Source organism: Lynx canadensis, chromosome B3 (genome assembly GCF_007474595.2).
Source record: "Lynx canadensis isolate LIC74 chromosome B3, mLynCan4.pri.v2, whole genome shotgun sequence".
NCBI lineage: Eukaryota > Metazoa > Chordata > Mammalia > Carnivora > Felidae > Lynx > Lynx canadensis.
In genome coordinates, this window is record NC_044308.2 from 34487492 (window position 1) to 34501444 (window position 13953).

Consider the following 13953-nt stretch of genomic DNA (forward strand, 5'->3'; position numbering starts at 1 on the left):
AGATATATCATTTCCTCTCAGTACAGTCTTAGCAACATCCCACAGGCTGTGACAGAGTTCTCTTGTTATCAAGTTCATTTATATGTAATTTATGACTTTGGTTTTAATTTATTCTTCTATCCCAAAGAAAGTACTTTTCAAAATAAATTTTTAAAGAAGGAATACAATAATAATAATAATAATAATAATAATAATAATAATAAAAAGAATAAAAAGAACAAAACCCAAAAAGGTAATTCGAGCAGTATCTATAGACATACGGTGAAAAGTAAACTTCTACACCCTTTGGAACTCTTAGTGTCCTCAGTTCAACTCCCAGAGACAGTCATTTTTAAAAAAATCAAACATTTAAAAATAACATACGGATACCTTTGAAACATACGCCCCATTTCTCATAAATTGCAGTACACTATGTAAGTGTTCTATTACTTGCATTTTTATTTTCTGAGACATCTTACAGACTGTCTCATATCAGAACCTCTAATTATTTTTAGAGTTGCAAGTCATTAGTCCTTTATTAGTGGAAATTTAGTGAGTTTTCCTATTCTTGCTACACTGCAGTGAAAATCCTTACACATATATATTTGTCCTCATGTAAAAACCACCATCTGAAGAAGATTCCTTTAAGGGAAATTACTAAGTTACCGGGCTTGTAAATTTAAAATTTGTTAGGCATTGTTAAATTGCTATGTAAAAGAGTTGCCTCAACTTATACCATGGACAGTGTATAAGAATTCTGTTTCCATATGCTGTATGTGATCAAACTTTTAGTCTTTCCCCACAAAGGTATCTCACTGTTTTAAAATTTTCATGTCTGTAACTCTGAGGTCAAACATCTTTTTTAAGTTTAAAGGAACTTGTATTTTGTTTTCTGGGTAACTGCTTTTCCTGTTTGTTTTTTTAATTTCATCTGAGTAAATTCTGGCTCACTATTTTCTAATTTTATGCTGATTACAGAAAGTAATCTGTTTGAGTATGCTTTTTGGGAAACACGGAGATCTTCTTTGAGTTTAATATGTATCCAATTTTTGCAAACATTTCATAGGTGTCTGAATAAAATTTTTTTCAGAATTGGGAATAATATTCTGGGAATATAATTATAAATATATTTAGTTGACAAAGTGTATTAACTGTGTTATTCAAATCCCCCATATTCTTTTTTATTTTGGCTTATTTGTCTACTGATCAAATAGATTAATATCTACCACAATAACTGTGAATTTGTTAATGTATACTAGTATTTGTTGAGATATTTAGGAGCTTAGTTACATTAAGCTTCATAATTATCATCTTTTTTGGTAGATTATAGCTTTTGGTGTCATCAATTTTATTATCACTAATATTAATATTCCCAGATTTGTTTGTTACTGTTGTTGGCATTTGCCTGTTATATATTTTCATTCCTGTATTTTCAAACTTTATATATTGCTTTCTTTAGGGGTATTTCTCAAATACAACATGTAACTCAATTTTTAACTCAATTTGATAGCCAATATCTATTCATAGGAGAATTTCATTCATTAATATTTATTATAACTGATATGTTTATTTTTATTTCCCTTCCACATTTTTGTTGACCAATCCTTTTTCTTTTTAGTGGTTAATAAACTATACATCTAGCCTTTCTTCCTAATAGTAGTCCTTAAAATTTTAATACACACAGTTAAACATGTACTTTTCCATCAATTTCTGCTGTTAATTAGTACCTATTATTACTCCCAAAGGAAAAAAAAAACCTTAGCAAAGTTTAAGTTCCTTTCTTTTGTGAATTTCTGGGATTTTTATCTTCCAGTTATTAATTTTTTCCTTATACATTAATATTTTTAGACAGCTCTAATTTTTACTTATTTCTTCCCACACCATCATTTCTTGAATTCAGTGATTCCTATTTTTTTTTTAATTTATTTTTTGAGGGGCGCCTGGGTGGCTCAGTCGGTTGAGAGACCGACTTCAGCTCAGGTCATGATCTCACGGTTTGTGAGTTCAAGCCCCACGTTGGGCTCTGTGCTGACAGCTCAGAGCCTGGAGCCTGCTTCTGATTCTGTGTCTCCCTCTCTCTCTACCCCTCCTCCACTCATGCTCTGCCTCTCTCTGTCTCAGAAATAAATAAACATAAAAAAATTTTTTTTAAATAAAAAAAATAAATTTATTTTTTGAGAGAGAAAGAGAGAATGTGCGTGGGGGACAGGGGTAAAGGAAGAGAGAGAGAGAGAGAGAGAGAGAGAGAGAATCCCGAGCAGGCTCCACGCCCGACATGGGGCTTGACCCCATGACTGTGAGATAATGACCTGAGCCGAAAGCAAGAGTCGGACATACAACCAACTGAGCCACCCAGGCACCCCCAATACTTCCTATTTCTTGCATTCACTGTTCATTTTATGGCACTCCCTCCTTCAGTACTTTTTTCCCAAGTGATTCTATAGGTGTTTTACGGGATTTAGATTCTACCAATCAGACACACTTGGATAAGATCTGAAATGAGAACTGAGCTATGTGGGGAAGTAGAGGTAACACACAAGATACCCATTTTTTTTTTTTTTTTGGCACAAATTACAGAAGGGCAACATGGCTCTGCAACCAAGTTCTGGGGACAGGAGTGGGGAACTTCCTGATCCTCAATGTAGTTGAAGTGGTATGATTCTGGAGGCTGCAACCGGGGTGCCACTGTCCTGCTTAGCCAACTCCCTGAGCAGAGGTGGCAGTTTCCTTGGTGGGTTGGTTCTGTGGTGTCGTTCTGGGAGTCATGAGACTCCCACCTCTTCCAATGATTTTGTAGACAGCAAATTCCTTGTATACCAATTGTTTTCTGCTTATTCTAACCAGAGTGAATTCCCTTATCTATAACTGAATCATGATGGACATACCGTCCCCCACTTCTCTCCTTCCATTCATGCACATTTTGTCAGTGTGGTCTGCCAAGTATACCTCTTCTAAGTATTTTTCAAATTATCCCCTTCTCCATTCTCATTGTCTTAGTTCATGCCTTCAAAATCTCCCTCCTAAACTATAACTAGCCTCTTCATCGGTCTCCAGTCCTTGCATTTCTGTCCGCTCAAATGGCAGCCTTTCTAGAACAAACATCTAATCACATGATTCTTGTGCTGAATTACAAAGCACAAATATTCACTTTTGTTTTGAATGGATTCAAAATCAGACCACAGTCTTTCTAGCTTCATTTCCTGTCACTATTCACAATTATCCCATGCTCCAATTATGCCGAACTCTTTACAATTCCTCGTGCCTTTGCAGATCTCTTTCCCCTATATCCTGTACCTGAAAAACTACGCATTCCTGAAGAGCTAGATAAAACCTTACCTCCTCTGTGAAGCCTTCCCTTATGTTCTTCTAAACTAAAGTTGGTCTTTCCTATACTCTTTCACTCCTTTCTTATAACATCTGAAACATTTACATTATAAGTGCTTACACATATCTTTAAACTATTAGCTTATAAGCCACACAAGAGCAAGAATCTTGTCTTCTTCACCTTTATACCCCAAGAGGTTGAAGAGGGCTAGCCACAAGACAAATTTAGGATAAATCTTTGTGGGATGCACATGTGGCAGTTAAGAGTTATTCCTTTTTTTCTACAGCAACAGAAATTCTATTAAAATGATAGAAATTAAAGATCACCTGGCATCACCCAGAATTGAAATCAGACGGTACTGGGGTAACTCGGAAGATGCTACATGGGCTAGGATTCCAAAGAGCCTTTCAGCCATGATCATATCATTCTGCGTCACCTGAAGAGATACAATGGACATGGGTCAAAATGACACTGTATCTAGCTTGATACAATTAACACATTTCCAAAGAGATGTCTAGCTTGAGTGTTTTCTTTTAGTCCAGGAAAGTATCTTCTCTGGGGCCGTAAGAGGAGAGCTCTCGTTGACATATCTTTCTTCCCTGAACTTAACTGGAATGAAGATGACAGGTGAGGCTCATGGTGATGGGAGGATGATGGAGGTGATGAGTTAGCTCTGACTTAAAGCAATGTTCCGTGAGAATTAGACTTGAGGCACCTCAAATTCTTCATGAATTTTTTTTTCAGGAATCCTTTAGCTTCTTGGAGTAGAGTGATTTAAGGGGAAATTTCTCAAGTGTCAACAGAATAGATTCACTTTAATAATATGCCAAAGGTAAGTGAAGGTGTTGTTCATACCTTGCTTCTATAACAATAATTTTGTCCCTTCCTAAGAGATGGAACATTAGACAATCAAAGACACTCCTGTTCATTGTAAAATTATGTCTACCTTTCTCTCCACAAGGAATAATTTGTCACAGGTTTTCTCTGTGAGGGCTTATTCCTATCTTAACCAAGGAAGTACTAAAAGCTAAAATTAGGACTTGGATTAATATCTGGGCATATTTTCTTTACTGTAAAATAGGGTTGTTTGCATTTTAAATACGATTAGTTTGTGTATATAAATTTGGTGATTCCCAGCCAGGGGCCATTTTGGCCCCTAGAGAACACTGGACAGTGTCTAGAGACATTTTTGGTTATCACAACTGTCAGAGGGATGCTACCAGAATCTAGTGTGTTGAAGCCAGGGATGCTGTTAAGCGTCCTACAATGCACAGGACAGCCCCCACAACAAAGGACTACCTGGTCCCAAATGTCAACGGAGCTGAGGTTGAGAAACCCTGGTATAGTGAAATTTTGGAACATAAAAACATTCACTAATCCTAGCTGTAATACACTTCACAGGCGTTTTCCAAAAAAACAAACCCATAGTTCACCAGCATCTTATACCCAGGACTCCATGCAGACACTTTCCCTAGACCTTTGGAGTTCACGAGGCTGCTGTTCCCTCAAATCTTTCCTTTAGCGGACGACTCAGTTGTTTGGTCTAACATAGTCACCTAGTGGCCAGTGTAGGCCACTACGCCATCTTTTCTTGTTGATGCTCACTCACAATTCAATTTAACTCTACTTCAAGTAATATTATTCTCTCATATATAAAGAAAAGTAGATATGTAATATTATTACATATTTTCAAGGTTCAGATAAGTAGCTTTATTTTAGACTTTTAAGAAAGGGTCCAATATCCCCGGCATTGACATTTAAGGAACTTTAAATCAGAATAAGTTATACTGGTTCTTTCTAATTCTTAGATATATAATATTATTACATATCTTCAAGGTTGAGACAAGTAGCTTTATTTTAGACTTTTAAGAAAGGGTCCAGTATCCCTGGAGCTGACATTTAAGGAAATTTAAATCAGAATAAGTTATACTGGCTCTTTCTAACTCTTCTCTCTTTAATGTAATGATATTGTACTATTCCTTCCTAGTTCAAGGTTCAATAATATTTAGTATACACTTCTAGTAGTGGTCTATGTCTGGATAAATACACTATTTAGGTTAATGGGGACAACAGTTTGGCCATTAATGAAGAATTACTCATCCATAGCTAAAATAACTAAAATAAAATGAAGTTTTCCAGATTTGGAAAACTTTGGGACTAGTTATGAGGTCTGATCAATGACTCATGACCTCTCTGGGCAAGTACCAAGGGAGTACACAAGAGTACACAAGACTGAACCAGATCTCGTGAGAACTAGCTGGAGAAATTAACAGTCCTCTGAAGATTCCAGATTTGTCCTACATCTTCAACAGATAGCTGATACCGTGGTCACGAGCCTCCTGTGGTTGATGCAAAAATCTCAATTGACTCTTGCGCACTGACCCAGAGATCTCCAGCCTCTTAACCCTGTGTTGGGTTTCTGGAGTACTAGGCCAGAGGCACCTGTAGTGCATAAGCTACAGAGAAATACAGTTGCTGTTACCGCCATGCTGGCAAACCTGATTACCGCTCATTTTACAGTAAGGAGGTCTCCGGAATTTTAAGAGAGAATCATAATAATACTAACAGCATAGAGAGATTTTCTTCCTTTGGAGGATTATTTATGTTCAGTTCAGGAATTCCTCAGTAGAGGAAGAACCCCAGTTTCTCTCTTCTCTTCCAAAATAATTGTTAGAGAACACGGTCTTTGGGTAAAAGGAAGATTAATCTTGTGGCAAGCTTAGCAGAATCAATCTGAAAAATAGCTTTTCACTAATAATATTCCAGGCCTGAGTTATCCAGTGCAAGTTATCCACAGGCAGCTGTTACAGACTATTAAAAAGCAGTCCAGACATTTACATACGCTTGGTTTATTTCCTTTTTCTCTCATGTTTACTTCCTCCTCTTTTACCTTTCCTCCTTGCCTATTTCTCCTTCTCATTGTTTCTTTTTAAAATCATTCTTCTTTCCCTGTGTATATTCTCTTCTTTTCATCCCTTTACTCCTCCCTTCCTCTACTATGACCCTTACCAGCTGACATTTGGGTATTACTTCCCCACTTCTCCATCCTTCTTACATGCCAGGCAGCCTGTAAAACACTTTGACATAAGTGTTCTTTTAACATTTTTTTAAGTTATCCCACCAACATTTTACTTCTCAAGTACTTTCAAACAACAGTAAAAGTATTTGCTATTCACCGTGATTTCGTTGCTATTTTTAAAGTCTGTCTAGTGTTTTCGAAGTTTTTTGATAGATTTTTAGCTCTCTGACATTGTAAATGTCAAGATTTGGGGAAAAAAACCCACAATATTTTTCAAAAGTTCTATCGTGGTTACTGAAATTCCTGCCCATTTTTATGACTGTTTTCCTTAAAAGGGAATATTAATTCTACAGTTGACTTATGTTTAGCTTACCTCTGTCCCATTTATTTTCTGCATACTAAAATGGCTCAGCCTAAACAGTACATAGTATTTCCAGAGTGTAAAATTGACAACTGGATTTCCTTGAGGATCAATTGTCAACTGGTCGACGCGGCGGAGTTGAGCTAGTGCATTAAATTGCTGCAGCATTACAAGATTTGTTTCCTTGAATTTAAGGTGCTACAAAGATAAAACACACAGAAAAGCTGAACATTGAATTTAACCGCCTTAAAATGTTAACATTAAAGCTTCACTGATCATTCCCCCAAGTAATCTGTAAACTTTGGGCTTAGCTAATGTTTTCAATTGCATTCAATCAACTGAATCTACTAAACTTACATAATTTAAATCCATCTGATGCATTGTTGGTGGAATCCATTAATCCACACAGTATTGAATTCTATGTGATTTCCTATCTGCAAAGGACATTCCCTACATACTAGCAAACTAAGATTCTTAAAATTATATAAATATTCAATAATCCAGACTTTCAGGCATTACAAAGATTTTACATGCTTTACACTGAATTAAGTCTACAAAGGAAAGATCAGAAATAAAACTTGAAAAGCTTTAAAAATATAGGGCTCACAATGTTTCTGAAAAGAACCAGCTACTCATTATTACCTGTATTTTGCTAATCACTATGCAGGCTAGTTCAATTGGCTATGGGAAAAGAAAATCACTAAAATGGAAATGCTAATGTTCTTTCTGTGAAATTGGATGCTTTTTTTTTAAACATATAGTCTCCACTTCTATCTATATTCTTTAGGGAGGATGATGTGGCAAAAGAAAAAGTCACTATAAAAGGAGAGGTGAGGGAAATCACTTGGCTAACAGAGGAAAATATAACAATAATAAAAATTCAAGGAAGAACTCACAGTTTCTGCAAATAGATACTAATAAATAATGCCAATAGTACGACAAAAAGCTAATTGGAAAAACTGGAAAAAGCTAATTTCTCAAACTAATTTTTAAAAAATTTTAATTCCAGTATAGTTAACATACAGTGTTATATTAGTTTCAGGTGTGCAATACAGTGATTCAACAGTTCTATACATGACTCAGTGCTCATCATGATACTTGTACTCTTAATCCCCATCACCTATTTTACCCATCCCCACCCACCTCCCCCCTGGCAACCATAAGTTTGTTCTCCATAGTTAAGAGTCTGTTTTTGGTTTGGTCTCTTTTTTCCTTTGTTTCTGAAATTCCACATATGAGTGAAATCATATGGTATGTCCTTCTCTGACTTATTTCATTATATCCTCTAGAGCCATTCGTATTGTTGCAAATGGCAAGATTTCATTCTTCTTATGGCTGAATAATATCCCATTGTACGTATGTATGTATGTATTTATATATATATATATTAGATATACACATAACATCTTCTTTACCCATTCATCTATGGATGGATACTTGGGCTGCTTCCAGAGTTTTGTTATTGTAAATAATGCTGCAATAAACATAGGGGTGCATGTGTCTCTTCAGATTAATCTTTTTTGTATTCTTTTTCTTTTAAATGTTTATTTTTGAGAGAAAGAGAGCATAAGTGGGGAAGGGGCAGAGAGAGGAGGACAAAGGATCCAAAGCAGGCTCTGCACTGACAGCAGCAAGCCTTATGTGGGGCTTGAATTCACGAGCCATGAGATCATGACTCGAGCCGAAGTCGGACGCTCAACCAACTGAGCCACCCAGGTGCCCCAACATGTTTTTGTAATCTTTGTGTAAATACCCAGGAGTGCAATTACTGGATGGTAGCATACTTATATTTTTAATTTTCAGAGGAACCTCCATATTGTTTTCCACAGTGGCTACATCGGTTTGCATGCCCCCCAACAGTGCACAAGGGTGCCTTTTCCTCCATATACTCTCCACACTTGTTTCTTGTGGTTTTTTTTCAATGTTTATTTATTTATTTTGAGAGAAAGTAGAGAACATGAACAGGGGAGGGGCAGAAAGAGAAGGAGAGAGAGAATCCCAAGCAGCTCTGCGCTATCGGCACAGAGCCTGATGTGGGGCTGAATCTCATGAACCGAGATCATGACCTGAACCAAAATCAAGAATCAGATGCCCAACTGACTGAGCCACCCACGTGCCCCGGTTTCTCGTGTTTTTTATTTTAACCATTCTGACAGCTGTGAGGTGATATCTCATTGTGTTTTTGACTTGCATTTCCTTGATGATGAGTGATGTTGAGCATCTTTTCGTGTGTCTGTTGACCATCATCAGTATGTCTTCTTTGGAGAAATGTCTGTTCATGTCTTCTGCCCATTTTTAAATTAGATTATTTTAGGTGTTGAGTTGTAGAAGTTCTTTATACATTTGGGATACTGACCCTTTATTGAATATGTCCTTTGCAAATATCTACTCCATTTGGTAGATTGCCTTTTAGTTTTATTGATTGTTTCCTTTGTTGTGCAGAAGCTTTTTATTTTTTAAGTATTCTCAATAATTTATTTTTGCTTTTGTTTCCCTTGCCTCAGAAGACATATCTAGAAAGACGTTGCTTTGGCTGATGTTAATGAAGTTACTACCTTTGTTCTGTTCTAGGATTTTTTTGGTTTCAGGTCTCACATTTAGGTACTTAATCCATTTTGAGTTTATTTTTGTGTGTGGTGTAAGAAAGTGGTTCAGTTTCATTCTTTTGCGTGTAGCTGTCTAGTTTTCCCAACATTTGTTGAAAAGACTGTCTTTTTTCCATTGCATATTCTTGCCTTCTTTGTTGAAGATTAATGGACTATATAATCGTGGGCTTATTTCTGGACTCTCTATTCTGTTCCACTGATCTATGTACCTATTTTTGTGCCAGTACCATACTGCTTTGATTACTACAGCTTGGTAGTATATCTTGAAATCTGGGATTGTGATACCTCTAGTTTTGTTCTTCTTTTTCAAGACTGCTTTGGCTATTCGGGTTTTTTTGTGGTTCCATACAAATTTTAGGATTGTCTGTTCTAGATCGGTGAAAAATGCTCGTGGTATTTTGATAGGGATCGCATTAAATCTGTAGATTGCTTTGGATAGTATGAACATTTAAACAATATTTGTTCTTCCAATCCATTAGCATAGAATATCTTTCCATTTCTTTGTGTCATCTTCAATTTCCTTCATGAATGAGTTTTCAGAGTACAGGTCTTTCACCTTCTTGGTTATTTCTAGGTATTCTATTATTCTTGGTGCCACTGTAAATAGGGCTGTTTTCTTAATTTCTTTCTGCTACTTCATTATTAGAGTATGGAAATGTAATGGATTTCTATATATTGATTTTGTATCCTGAGACCTCACTGAGAGAGGATTTTTATCATGAATGGATATTATACTCTGTCAAATATTTTATCTACATCTATTGAAATGATCATATGATTTTTATCCTCTCTCTTGTTGATGTGATGTATCATGTTGATTGATTTGCAAATATTAAACCACTCTTGCATCCTGGGAATGAATCCCACTTGATTGTGGTGAATGATTTTTTTAATGTATTGTTGGATGTGATTTACTAGTATTTTGTTGAGCGTTTTTGCATCTATGTTCAGCAGAGATATTGGTCTGTAACTCTTTTTTTGTAGTGATTTTATCTGGTTTTGGCATCAGGATAATGCTGTCCTCATAGAATGAACTTGGAAGCCTTCTTTTCTCTTCTACTTTTTGGAATAGTTTGAGAAGAATAGGTATTCACTCTTCTTTAAATGTTTGGTAGAATTCACCTGTGAAGCTGTCTGGTCCTGGACTTTTGTTTGTTGGAAGGTTTTGATTACTGATTCGATGTCATTGCTGGTAATCAATCTGTTCAAACTTTCTATTTCTTCTTGATTCAGTTTTGGTAGTTTATATGCTTTTAGGCATTTATACATTTCTCCTACGTTGTCCAGTTTGTTGGCATATAATTTTTCACAATAGTCTCTTATAATCCTTTGTATTTCTGTGGTGTCAGTAGTTAGTTCTTCTCTTTCATTTCTGATTTTGAATCCTCTCTCTCTCTCTCTCTCTCTCTCTCTCTCACACACACACACACACACACACACACACATGAATCTGGCTAAAGGTTTATTAATTTTGTTGATCTTTTCAAAGAACCAGCTCCTGGTTTCATTGATCTGTACTATTGCTTTTTGTTTCTATTTCATGTATGTCTGCTCTATTCTTTATTATTTCCTTCCTTCTACTGGTTTTGGGTTTTGTTTGTTCTTTTTCTAGCTTCTTTAGGTGTAAGATTAGGTTGTTTGAGATTTTTCTTGCTTCCTGAGGTAGGCTCTATTGCTCTAAACTTCCCTCTTAGAATAGCTTTTGCTGCATCCTAAGGATTTTGGACCTTGGTGCTTTCATTTTCATTTACTTCCATGTATTTTTTCATTTCCACTCTGATTTCTTGGCTGACCCATTCACTGTTTAGTAGCATGTTATTTAATCTCCATGTACTTGTGTTCTTTCCTGATTTTTTCTTGTGGTTGATTTCTAGTTTCACAGTGTTGTGATCAGAAAAGATGCATGGATGGGGTGCCTGGGTGGCTCAGTTGGTTGAGTGTCTGACTTCAGCTCAGGTCATGATCTTGCAGACTGTGAGTTCGAGCCCGGCGTCAGGCTCTGTGCTGACAGCTCAGAGCCTGGAGCCTGCTTCGGATTCTGTGTCTCCCTCCCTCTTTGTCCCTCCCCTGCTCATGCTCTGTCTCTCTCTCTCTCTCTGTTGAAAATAAATAAACTTTAAAAAAATTAAAAAAAAAGAAAAGAAAAGATGCATGGTGTGATGTCAGTCTTTTTGAATTTGCTGAAGTGGCCTAATATGTGACCTATTCCAGGGAATGTTTCATGTGCACTTGAAAAGAATGTGCACTCTGCTGTTTAGGATGGAATGTTTTGAATACATTTGTTAGATGCATCTGGTCCAATGTGTCCTTCAAAGCCACTTTTTCCTCGTTGATTTTCTATTTGGTTGATGTATCCACTGATGCAAGTGGGGTGTTAAAGCCCCCTAATGTTATTGGATTACTATCAATTATTTCCTTTATATTTGTTTTTAGCTGCTTTATGCATATGGGTGCTTTCATGTTGGGTGCATAAATATTTGCAATTATTATGTATTCTTGTTCCCTTTATTATTATATAGTATCCTTCTTTGTCTCTTGTTACAGTCTTTGTTTTAAAGTCTATTTTGTTTTATATAAGTATTGCTACTCCAGCTTTCTTTTCACTTCCATTTGCATGATACATGCATTTCCATCCCTTCACTTTCACTCTGCATGTGTCTTTAGGTCTAAAATGACTCTCCTGTAGGCAGCATTTAGATAGGTCTTGCTTTTTTGTCCATTCCATCACCCTATATCTTTTGATTAGAACGTGGTCCCTTTACATTCAAAGTAATTATTGATAGGTATGTACTTGTTGCCATTTTGTTGCATGTTTTATGGTTGTTTTAGTAGTTCTCTGTTCCTTTCTTCTCTTGTTCTCTTCTCTCACAGTTTGCTAACTTTCTTTAGTGATACACTTGGCTTTCTCTTTATTTTTTGCATATCTATTTCAGGTTTTTGATTTGCGGTTACCATTAGATTTACATGTAACATCTTATGCATATAGCAGTCTTTTTAAGTTGACAGCTGCTTAAGTGTGAACCTCTTATAAAAACACTAAATTTTTACTCCTCTCCTTTCCACATTTTAGGAATATTGTGTCATACATTACATCCTTTTGTGAATCCTTTGACCGATTTTTATAGATATACTTAATTTTATTGCTTTTGTGCTTTCTACTTTTCTTACTCCTGCTTTTAGTCTTTCCATTCCACTCAAAGAGACCCCCTTTAACATTTCTTGTAGGGCTGGTGTAGTGATGATGAATTCTTCTAACTTTTGTTTGGGAAATTCTTTGTCTCTCCTTCTATTATGAATGATAGCCTTGCTGGATAGAGTATTCTTGGTTGCATGTTTTTTTCTTTTAGCACTTTGAATATAGAATGCCACTCCCTTCTAACCTGCAACGTTTATGCTGAAAAATCAGCTCATTTCCCTTCTGTGTAACTGTTTCCTTTTCTGTTGCTTTTAAAATTGTGTATTTATCACTACTTTTTGCCATCTTAATTACTATGTGCCTTGCTGTGGACCTCCTTGGGTTGATTTTATTGTGGGCTCTCTGTGCCTCCTGGATCTGGATTTGTTTCCTTCTGCCCCCTTTTCTCTTTCTTCCTTTTCTGGGGTCCCTATTGTGTGGAAGTTATGCTTGATGGTGTAGCTGAGTTCCCTTAGTCTGTTTAGTCTGTCTTCATTTTTTATTATTATTTTTCTCTCCCCTGTTCTCTTGCTTGGTTTCCATTACTGTGTCCTCCAGGTCACTGATCCATTCTTCTGCTTCCTCTAGCCTACTATTTATTCCATCTAGTGTATTTTTAATTTCAATTATTGAGTTATGTATTTCTGATTGGTTCTCTTTAAATGTTTTTTATTTCTTTGTTGAGGGTCTTACTGAGGTCCTCCACTCTTAAGTCCAGTGAGTATCTTTACTTAAAATTCCTATCAGGCACATTACTTATCTCCACTTTATTTAGCTCTTTTGTGATTTTGTCCTGTTCTTTTATTTGGGATGTATTCCTCTGTCTCTTCATTTTGTCTAACTCTCTGTGCTTTTTCCCATGTGTTGGGAAAGTCAGTTACATCTTCTGCTCTTGAAAGCAGTGGCCTTATGAAGAAGAGGTCCTATAGTGCCCTGCAAAAGAATGTCCCCTGTTCACCAGAACCTGGTGCTTCAGAGGTGTCTCCTACGTGTGCTTCGTACAATCTACTGTTGTGGCTGAGCTGTGTTTGCCTTTAGTCCAGTCATCTGCAATGGCTCTCTTTGTTGTGGGCAGGATTTGGTCCCTGTGTTGTTAGTGGGCCAGTCTGGGGGCCGCCTTGGCTGGAGTTGAGTCAGACTAGGTGTTTGCCAGAGCTGCAGTAGCACTGAACTGCTGGGCACTTTCTCTGTGTTGTCCCCTGAGAAGCTTTTATTGGTGGTCAAGGCCTACAGTCAGACTCGATATCTGACCCCAGCCTATTGCTGGGGCCACAGTCAGACTGCTGTGTGGTTATCCTCCCCTCTCCCCAGGGCAGGAGTCACTTCGGAGTGGTGTTGGCCCCTTTTGAGGCCGCTTGCACAGTGCCAGGCTTGAGGTACCACTTTGGATGGGCTCTGGCCAAGGGTGTATTGGAAGGGGGCAGGTCTATAAGAGACTGCAGGTGGAGGGCATATGGTGCCAGCAAGGTCTGCATCCATCCACTACAG

The 13953-nt window shown here is 37.0% G+C and overlaps 1 protein-coding gene across 2 annotated transcripts in view; it reads right to left on the reverse strand.

Annotated features, from left to right (window-relative positions):
- Positions 1–13953, reverse strand: part of LRRC49 (leucine rich repeat containing 49) — a 150880-nt gene that overhangs the window by 13340 nt on the left and 123587 nt on the right. For both annotated transcript variants that reach the window (XM_030317792.1, XM_030317790.1), the window contains 2 exons: positions 6697–6882; positions 3631–3740 (listed from right to left, as the gene is read on the reverse strand). In XM_030317792.1, the coding sequence (XP_030173652.1) occupies positions 3631–3740; positions 6697–6882 (296 nt within the window). The remainder of the gene's footprint in view (positions 1–3630; positions 3741–6696; positions 6883–13953) is intronic.